At 44.1% G+C, this 10,673-nt stretch overlaps 1 protein-coding gene across 1 annotated transcript in view; it reads right to left on the bottom strand.

Moving 5' to 3' along the window:
- EPHA5 (EPH receptor A5) overlaps nucleotides 1–10,673 on the bottom strand; it is a 183,689-nt gene that overhangs the window by 38,112 nt on the left and 134,904 nt on the right. The window contains exons 6-7 of the mRNA XM_009884013.1: nucleotides 10,349–10,508; nucleotides 6,200–6,302 (exon numbers count right to left, since the gene is read on the bottom strand). Of these exons, the coding sequence (XP_009882315.1) occupies nucleotides 6,200–6,302; nucleotides 10,349–10,508 (263 nt within the window). The remainder of the gene's footprint in view (nucleotides 1–6,199; nucleotides 6,303–10,348; nucleotides 10,509–10,673) is intronic.

Here is a 10,673-nt window from a genome sequence, read left to right as displayed (position 1 = left end):
TAGTTCACATGTTAAAGCACGTCTCCGCGCTGTTCCAGAATACCTGAGAATGCAGAAGAACAAGCAGATGATATCTATGCAGTCACTATGGGGAAGAAGAGCAACACTTCCAGGGAAAGCAACTGCACTTGGAAAGACCTCTGGCATTATACTTTGCTATGTCTAAGCCATAAGAAAGTATGGGTAACCTTTTTTCTAGGTAAGAGGCCAAGTGCTGCAACATGGCAGGCCCCCCCAGGAGAGGTCACGCTTCCTGTTTCTAGCATCCAAAGCAAGGTGAAATATCCACATATTCACAAGTGCAGAGGGACAACAGTCTGATTTTCTTCATACTCTACCCACTCCACAGCCAAAAGAAGACACTGTAAAGCCCCACTCGAAAACATGAGGTATGCATGGGCTTTCACCAGTGCTCAGCAGGAGCCTGGAGCTGCTACCACTGAAGTCAAACTCAATTTTCAGCTTGAAGGGCAGCCCAGTTCCCTTCTCAAAGTGGAAACGGGACTTGCACAATGCCATTAAACGCATCATCTGAATGAAGGTGTAGAGTTGTTGTCACTGACTGCTGCACTGCCCCACATTTCCCCTGCTCAGATAAAGCTTACACCAGCCGCTTATCTGTTCATGGCGGTCCTCTTGCCTCGTTCCCTCGGCTGCTGCCAGAGCAACTCAGAAACGATGCTTTCAAGGGCAATGCCTCATGGGCTTGGAGCTTAATTACAGATTTGGTCAACTCTCACCTCCTGTCTGGGCCACAGTCATCTGAAGACAGATTAGCCTAGGTCCCTAAACCCTTTTGAAACTGCAGCAGCTCAGACTGGCTTGCAGAGCCTGGTGTGTTTGCACAGAAGTACTGAGCCAAAAAGTGTTTAGAAAAAAAAGGTGTTGGAGCAGCCAAATTTGCCAAGCTGATCTAGACAGGATGCTACAGATGGGGACTACAGGCAGCAGATTTCCACACCAGCCCTGGGAAGGCATCACCCTGTGCAGAAAAGGTGCAGTGGAACACTATTTTTTTTTTTCAGAGAGGGATCCTGTATACCAGCGCAGCTAATGGTCCTCTCTGGGAAAATGTACTGCCAAAGAGGAAAGAGGCTGTTAACATGACAGAGGTAGTAAAAACCTTGACCCGAACAGAAGCAGGACCAGACCCTGCCTGCTCGTGGTGGATGGGAATTTTGACTTGGCAGAGCAATAACTTCTCCAACAAAATCCTTCCTCTTGTCAGGTGAATCGCAGGGAATATTTGGCAGTAGGCAGCATCATAAAGTGGCCATAAATCAGGGGAGACAATGTCCTGTAGGAAGAAGGTAGAGCAGGCAAGAATGTAGAGATAAAAATCCTTTAAAAAATCACAATTAACAAAAAACTGTGACTCATGCTGGAAAAATTCTCTCTGTGAAAAACATTATCTACAAACCGTCTCCCATTTCCTACGGAAATATCAAACAAGCAAACTATTTTAAGCCCCGACACATCTTAGAAAATAGGACTGGGGGGAGGTTGTGGAAAAATTCATCTATTTTGACCTTCCACACCATGGAAGGTCGCAAACGCTGGCTCAAGACCTAGGATATACACCACAATCCTTTCACCCTCTCTACTCCCTGAAAGCCACTTTTTAACAAGATGTACATATTTGTGTCCAGAAAGTAGCCCTCTGCCACTGCAGGGGACGATATTTAAAAGTCTAAATCAGCTAAGGTCAAGGATGGATACTCTGGTGCAGAAGCCTCTAATTGCCAATACCCAGGTGGCAAGATTTGTCTTTGCTTTGTCTTTCAAAGGCTAGTTCCTTGCCAGGAAGAGACTTTCTATATATGCATGACACAGGGCGAGGGGCAGTTTTTTGTTGCCTCCAATCAATTTTTTTTTGAAGTTCTATAAAAAGCTCCCTCCGGTTCTTTGGAAGATCACTTGAGATGGAAAGGTCATCCATAATGGGTAGCTAGCTATAAATGCAGATACACAGTACACAGTTATTTTGAGCAACTTTTGCAAACATGCACAACATTGACCTAATAGCATCTCCATTTCACCCTGTGAAAGTCCAGGCTTTTGTTTAGTGCTACAAAGCTCAAATGCTTGGGGGACTGGAGGGACCTTAACACTCAACCTACGACCCTGTCAGTGTTGCAAACAGGGCTTGGTTTGAAGGACAAAAGAGGGGGAACTGATCTGGAGCAGCAGGTTTCCTTCCCAGGCTGATACAAACCTGGCTTCCTACCTTGGTTTGTAGGAAGAAAGGGGCTGATGCCAGCACGACGACTGCAGCACCTTACATGCTCCTTGCAAGACAGAGCACAAAGATCTTTGTGACTGGCATTGTCTGACACAGACTGTAAAATAAAAGTCTGTAATGATTTTAGCTTAATATATACTTCAATCAGGAACAACGATGCCAAGCAGCATCTAATTCAAGTACTTGTAGGAAAGCAAAATTTATAGCCTTGCTCTATCTGTAAAATGCATTGCACTTTTGAGAAGAACAGATAATCCTAACAAAACAAAGATAATAACAACTCCGTGTTCTTTAATTCAATGCTTGTAGCTGATTTAATAATAGATTTTCAATCCACTTCTTTTTTGCTGAGACAACTACAGTCTGATTTAGTGAATCTCTTTGATTTGTAATCCTGATCGTTATATTATTAATATGCCCTTGATGCAAAGAGCAGGATAACTTAAAAAAGTGATCAGCTATTTTGCTTGGCATTTATGACCTTGGTCAGAGGACACATTATTTACAGGAAGAGTTTTCTGGAGCATCTGCAAGTAAATCAGCTCTGAAACGCAGCTTAATTGTTCAGGGCAAAGCGCATTTAGTTTCAAATTCCCAGGAACCTCCAGCTTCAGACACAAAGCGCGTTTCCACAGATGGACGCTGGCATGTGGAAATGCCACCGTGACTACCGTTCAGCTGACCTTTGGTTTAGGGCCAGCTGCCAACAGGAAATGCCAAGCTGTTACTTACATTCGTTCAAAAGAAGTGAGAAAACTGAAGAGATATTTAAAAGCGAAAAAAAAAAAAAGGGAAGAGGTATGGAAACTTCTGCCTCTGGGGACCTAGCAGAAAATAAAAATCCTGCAGAGCCCAGCAATCTCCTGAGTCCTACACCTGGGAAAATACTTCCCGAGCTGGCGAGAGCAGGAGAACATCCCTTCTCACTGCAGGACTGCCCTCAAGCCCCAACTCACTTCAACCCGGCACTTGGGAGGATAGGCGCAAAGAGATGCCATACAGCATCATAGGGAGGAATATCCTAATTCTGATGTGCCCAGGGCCCCCCAGGTAGGCTGGGAGCAGGATGGAGCCAGCAGAGGAGCCTCTTTGCAGGATCTGGCCAGGCTACGTCCTCAGCACTGCAAAACAAGCGGGTTTTGGCTTTAGCTTTACTGCTGGGCAGTACCCACTCTCCTACATTCGCAGAAAAGACAGAGCCTGGGTTTTGCACTTAAAAGCGAGTGTGGAAAGCAGTGGCAATTCCAGCTGGAGCAACACCTGGAGTTCAAAATGTCTTTTTTTCTTTTTTTCTTTTTTTTTTTTTTTTTCCCTAAAAGCAAGCACAGGAAAGAATTAGGAAAGGAAATGTAACTCCCTGAAACCAGGCACTGGAATAATATAACCACTCCAAAGATACAGGAAAGCATCTTCCAGAAACAGGTTAACAGCTTCAGAAAGGAATTATCCCATGACTTGGAATGCATTTTATCGTTCCCGCAGTGTCACAGCAGGAGAGTCACTCCACGAATTGTCTCAAAATCATATCCAAGGCAAAGCAGCGTGAGTGACACGTTTCAGCAGCATCTCTGCTTCTTCCAAACAGGAGTCATTTTGTTGTTTTGCTTTGTTTAATTTCAAATTTGCTGTCAGCTTTCTGGGATTCTGGGGTTTGTTTTTCTGTTCTCACGAGTCACTCAGCACTCTAGATGGGCCTTAATATTCACAAGAACTCAAAGAAGCCAAGACGCTCTGTGGTTTTGAAGCCTCTAATGATGGACCAAACCTGGGCACTGGAGGCTTCTCCACCACCTCCAGCTGAGGGACTGGGTTCCTCCCAGTTTAGGGGAAGGGTTGAAAAAATAAAAATGGACCAAGAGCTCAGCTCCACGTGCCCGTCCCTTCCCATACATCCAGTGTGGCACCATGGAGACGCTCCTGGGAAGCCGCAGCTGCCCTGGGATCCACAGGGAGAGGTATGAGTACAAGGCAGGAGGATTAAGGCAGCAGCAGAGGTGGAGATAAAACTCTAGCCAAAGGAGACAAGGGCTTTTATAAACATGCCGAAAGATAAAAAGTCAGGAGGAAGCACATCCTGGAAAACCCATTAGGGCAAAGGACAGAAAGACATAACTAACAAGAACTGCTGACAAATGGCTCAGGTTTTACAACTGCTTGCTTAGAACAGAGAGGGTAGCAGCATAAAGGAGACCTGCAAGGGCATGTCCTGCCCAAAGGGGTTCCGAGCACTTGCCAGTGACTCTGGGAAGAGCAAGAGCTGCTGGGTGTCACACAGCTGTGATTCCTTATGGCCACATGGGAATACACATCCCTCCTGTGATTCATGCCCCCAGACTCCTCCTTGCAGAGGTGCCAGGCTACACCCGTAGCTTCCCTACAGCCACACGTGCATCCTCCTGTTTGCATTGACACAAGCACGCACCCAGGCCAGGGGAGGCCAAGGTCCACATCCCCCTGCTCTGTTCGAGGAGGGATTTGACTCAAAACATCCAGCCTTTACGGAGAGACTTGAACTCCTGCCTACAGTGGTCAGAGCCAAGTCTTTTTGGCTACAGCTTTCCTGAAGCCCCTGGTGTGAATGGCCTGTAGCCATTCATCCCCCCCACGCTGCTGCATGCTTCTCATGCAGACAGGAGCTTTTACTTTCCCATTTTTAAGCCCAACAAGTCACTCAAAGCAGACGACAGGAGCTTGAATGGCTGAGCTGGAAGAGACTGTCAGTCTCTGACCTTGAGTGGAGACGAATCTGGCAGCGCACTTACCTTTTAAGACAGGAAATAACTGTGTCCTTCCATGGATGCCTTATGCCTGGGGACAGAGATGCTCAGCCTGGCTGGATTTCACTGTCCTGTGTTTGCAGACTGATACCTTACCTCCTCTGGGAAATAAGACCCTCAGCCAATATGTTCAGTATCAGCACAGTTCTTCTGTAAGTATGTTGTAACTACTCTTAACACTTAAAATATCTTGTAATTTACAGCCACCTTCCTAGACCCAAGCTTAAAACAGACCTATATCATGAAAACAACAGTGGGCTGATAGGTACCTTAGAAGCATAAATGTTTACTTTGCACTGAAAACAAATTCAGCCTTATCAACAGATACAGCTCACATTGCTTTGTGTGAAGGATGTTGCATCATTTGACTACTGCCATTAAAAAAATGTACTAATACACATGTAGTATACGAAAAAAGTGCCTTGTGTGCTGCCTGGTACACAAATTTAGTGCTGCAGTATAAAATGATCCTGATACAAGCCAGATTTTCCCCAAATACCACAATCCCTTGTTCCCCAACAAGTTCCAGCAACTTCCATTAGAGCTGTAAAAGACGGTATAGCCCAGGCTTTCATCACTTGCCTATGTTTAAGCACATGAGAAATCAATGGGATCGCTTGATGGTTTGAAGCTGACTGTCTCCCTCCATGGGGGAGACTCCGTCTCTGTATAATTTACTAGCACGTGGGGAAGACATTAGTGTCCTACACATGAAAAATGAAATTCAGACCTGACCAAAACTCAAGGCATTTGGCCATTCGGCTGCATTTCTTCTCTTTTCCTTTGCAAGGGTTCTTCTGAAGTTGTTTTCTCTGTGAGCAAAGCCCATTGCGAGCTCTGAGTGCAAACATATGGGCTTCAGGATATTTTACCTGTAATAACATGTTGTGCTTATTTTTAGAGGAATGTGAAAACACTCCTGTGAGAATCAAGTCAAATAATCAGGGCCAGTCTATCCAGAGATGAAAATCATTGGGAAGTGAACTACATCTGTGAGTGAGCCTTTGCCATTCCTGCCTGTCCAAACAGATCAATCAGCCCACCCTCGTGCTGTTTTCCAGTGCTACCGCTCCACAGCTTCATTCACACGCTGCTTTTGCCTAAATTGCGCTAATCAGCTGGTCAGATAAAAGTTATTACAAAAGTTGGAGAAGTATAAATACACAGCTTCGTCTCTTACCTTCCGCTGAGAAGGAAACCGATAACAACAGCCAGCAGAATGACTCCCACTGTTACAGACACAACAATTATAGGAATCTGGCTCTGGTCGCTGGATGCAGCTACTGCTGAGATGAGAAACAGAAAATGGAGATTAAGGTTAAAATGATAGTCAGCACTCACATGAGTCTTTCTAGCGAGGCTGCCAGAGAGGTTTCAAGTCTTACCCGTTCATTTCTTCTTTTACGGTTTGAGTTTTCCCCCTTTGTTGTCTGTTTCTAGTTTGGAAAGGAAATGGGTGGAAAGAAACCAAAACCACATGCAAAACCAAGCCAAAACCCCAACAAAATTGCATCTCATCACTGAACATAGAAACCAAAGTGTTGCAGAATGCAGCCTTTGAGTTTGCAAACCATGTTTACTGGATTCCTGTTTGTATTACTACGTTAGCTGCATTAGAAATCACAGAGATAAAATATGAAAACCCAACAGGTTCCCATTTGTAGAGAGAACATTTATGGAATGTTATTGTTAAGAGACATAAGCAAGATCTCCGAGACAAACCTGTGCTTCAAGAAGCTATAAACAATTAAAAACTAACTGGCCTCTATATCACATGGCCAGAAGGCACCCACTGTAAAACAGCAATTTGCTAAGACACATACACTTGTTGGTCTTTTTATCAGCCAAGCAGCAGAACTCTCCCAGCCCATGCCTTGTAAAGAGCCCTCCTGCCAAAAGGCAGCAGATGAGTCCTGCGATAAAGGTGCCAGCAGAAAGGTCAGGAAAGCTGTTCAAGATCTGGGTTTTGCCACAGGTTAAGTAAGAGCAGGTAAGCAAGCTCCTGCGGCCTGTAAATTGGAAATGCTAACATCACTCTTATCTTGTTTACCTACTTTGACTGCAGGGTAAGGAACCCATCTCTCCTCAGGGGTTTGCATGTGGGGTTCCCCAAGCAGAAACCAAAGCCTCCTCACCCTGCCCTGTCCGCTGCCATCTTATTTAGCTGCATATATTTAACCACCCCGGGGTACAAATCTGGCTTCCTTCCCGCAAAACCAGCTCCCCAGCGTAGGGGCTGCTGCTGTGCAGGGAAAAACCTCATTATAGCTCCTACCCTCACGCCAGCCCTGGATGAAGCTTCATCCACCCTGGGGAGCAGGAGGAATTGACTGCACACTGAAGCAGCCTTTAACTAAATGATTGAAGTAAAAAGGGGTCCTTAGCACAGGATTAACTTTATGGAAGCTATAAAATAATGGAATATAGTCCCACATTAATTGTTAAAAGAAAAGAAAGACGAAAAGGTATGGCATTAAACATTGATCTGCAGTGGGTTTCAAGTAGCTCTTCATACGGCAGCTCAACGGCGAGCGGCGCGGATATGCTACAGCAATGTAAATGATTTCAGAAGGATTGCCTGCGATACATTAAATATTTAATGTTAACTGCTCCAAACCCATGCCATCATACAGAGATTTTATTAGCCTCACGAATTTATGGAGGCTCCTTAGGATGATGTTTTATTGCTTTCTTGACAAAATAATTAAAAAGAAAAACATTTAAAGGAGAACATTAAGCTGTGACTGGTGGTTTTTAGCACAGCTCGAGGGATAGGGAAATGAGATAAATCCTGCCATGATCTATAGCAGCTAAAAAGGAGGAATTCATAAGCCGAGCTGGGACCCTGCTGCCATTTAAAGCCACCGGGGGACATGTGTTACCCCTCCTCGACTTGGTTACGTGTTTGCACTCCCACCCGGCTGACCAGCTGGATTAGCTCACCTATGCAGCCTAAAACCAGCTTTCGGCAAGGTTAGTGTTATCAGTGCTAGACAAGCTCGGTGGCATTTGGAGAACAGCAGCAAGTGGTACAGCCAGCAACAGCTTCCACCCAAATAAAAAAGTTATGCTGAAAAATGCAGACCTCACTGCATCACAGCGCTTTGCAAAATTGCACATGCAGGCAGCAATATGTAAAAAAAACCCCAAAATTTGGAAACAGAGAAAAGTAAAAAACAAGTTACAGCTTCCCGCCCATTGCATTTCTCAGGCTGTTTCATATTTTGTCCAAGTGTATTAAAAATAACTTTACAGAAACCTTGTGAACTGGAAACAAAACCTTGTTTGGTCCAAATGATTTTGGAGGCTGGTTTTGATTCTCACAATAGTCACTGAAAGATTTTAATTTCTGCTTGAATCAAAATAATTTGCTTTGGCTCTAACAAGAGGTTCAGATCTGAACTCCGATGTAGCAGCGAGATTTTGATCTGTGCGTGCTTTCAGATTTTCCAGGATGTACAGGAAAGCAGTGAGAGTCTGGTAACACTCCTGGCACTAATATTGACTTTATATAGGGCCTTGGGGAAAAAAAAAAAAAGGCTTTTTAAAAGGTTTTAAATGCGAAATGGGGATGCATTTTTGCAAGATACTAAGGTTTACATTGCATTTCAATTCTACCAAGTGTTTAAACATCTGGTTAAGTCCTGCTTCAGCCAGAGCTGAAGTCCAACAGAGAAACAGTTCCCAGCTCCCAGACTGGGGACCATGCAGTAGGTATTCCTCTGACTATGCCAGCAGATCCTTAGTATTGGAGAAGTACCTACTCTTCTGCCTTTAAAATGCTAAAAAGACTGGGGTGCAGGTATGACTAAATGACTCAAGGGGTTTAAAGTATTTAAAGACACTACGATGTGACATCCTCAAAAAAACCTGATTAACACAGATACTGACATGAAAGGCTTTATGGAAGTGCTATTTTTTGGACCAGGATCATAGGTACTGATGGCACTGGACCAAATGTACATATATTTTGTGTGTTATTTATTAATAGTCTAGAACACTGTTCCTCAAATGACTCTAAAATAGAAACTTTCCAACTGCAAGCAAAATTTCCTTAGTATAATACAGAATAATTTTCAGGGTAACGTGATTTTGTTGCTACTTACAGGGCACAATTAATTGTTAATACAATAAGAAATACATTAAATACAGCATTCTTATTGCATTAATGATTGCATCGTGATGCAATTTGCACTGTATTAGTTCAATCAGTGGCTCCACAGTTACATCTCCATGTGCATGATTCCTGTAAAATCTATTACATCTTCAAAGGTAGCATGCATTGAAAAGACAGCTTGGCACCTTCTCCTCAAAGGTGATGAATTTTAAATGAATTGGAGTAACAGTAATCGAAGTATTGATGAATTTAAATTTCCAAGGAAAACATACAGAAAATAGTCCCTTTCCCACAGGAATGAACAGAGTATTTCCACCACAAAATTTCTCTTCCATGCAAACAGCATAAAAAATTAATAAATGACAGTTGTACAAACGGGAATAGATAGGACATATTTTCTGAGGGAGAAGATTATCTTTGACATGTCTGCAAAAATTTGGTAATTGGGACAAAAACAATTTCTCCACAGTTGTGCCTGAACGCAGGGGAAAGAGCAGCTGAGCCTCTGAGTGCCTCGAGAGTTCACCCTACCACAGAATCTGCTCCAGAATCCAGACTTGGAAGATAAGATTCATTAAAAAAAAAAAAAAAAAAAATTCAAACCTCACAAATTTGTAACAGGCCAAGCAGGAGTCCTGCGCCTGCAGTGCACATTTTTCCCATTTCTGATCACAAGTCAAATTCCTTTCCTCAAGGCTGTGGCATTGGCAGCCAACAAAAACCATCTTTCAACTTGACAGGAACTTACACCAAAGGATGCTAGCGCTGGTTCAATTCTTCCCCTTGCAGAGAGGCATCATTTCAGTTTTTTCCCCCAGATGCACATATTAAAGAGAGCTCAGCATCCTCTGCAGACAGCCATTAAGAGGTGTGGAGGAGCAGGTCTCACCCCACTCTGTCCCTCCTGAAGAGGAGATCCCTTGTCCTCTCTTTCATCAGCTCTCACAAATACCAGATTTTTCTAAGCAGGGAATGCTATGAATTTCTGGAGCCTGAAGACCTGCTGACTTCACCTCCCACCTCATCACGAGTCGAGGAAGCGAGGACAGATGTGTTAGCCTGTGCAGTACACTGTCATGATGTGCCTGATGTTTCCAAAGTCAAGGGATGAGGCCAGGACAAGGAAGAGCTCTCCATAAAGGTATTGATCCCCCGGGTCATTTCTGGTAACTGTTCCAGAGACACGGGCTGACAGTAATTAAAAGGACTTACACACTGGGCTGGTTTCAAACTCAAATCTTCGGCTGAAGCCACCATAGCCAGCAGCTGTCCGGGCTCGAATCTGGAAGACGTAGGCCGAGCCTGGTTTCAAGCCATCTGCCGTAATCGTTGTCTCTTTGGATTTGATGATGGTGTAGCTTGTCTCCTGGTCCTTTTCCCAGCACCCCCACAATAAAAAACAAAGTTCAAACACACAAATAGTGGCTCTCAGAGAAGACAGACTCTTAACAGCCCACACAGCAATGTTACAAAGATGACTGAAATAGGCATTTTTGAGGATTACTTCCTCAACATGCGCCCCCTCCGCCCCCCCCCC

This window comes from Charadrius vociferus, unplaced genomic scaffold, assembly GCF_000708025.1.
Source record: "Charadrius vociferus isolate BGI_N301 unplaced genomic scaffold, ASM70802v2 scaffold4, whole genome shotgun sequence".
Lineage (NCBI taxonomy): Eukaryota > Metazoa > Chordata > Aves > Charadriiformes > Charadriidae > Charadrius > Charadrius vociferus.
The sequence above is the reverse complement of the archived record's forward strand: the minus strand, read 5'-3'. Positions and strand labels throughout refer to the sequence as shown.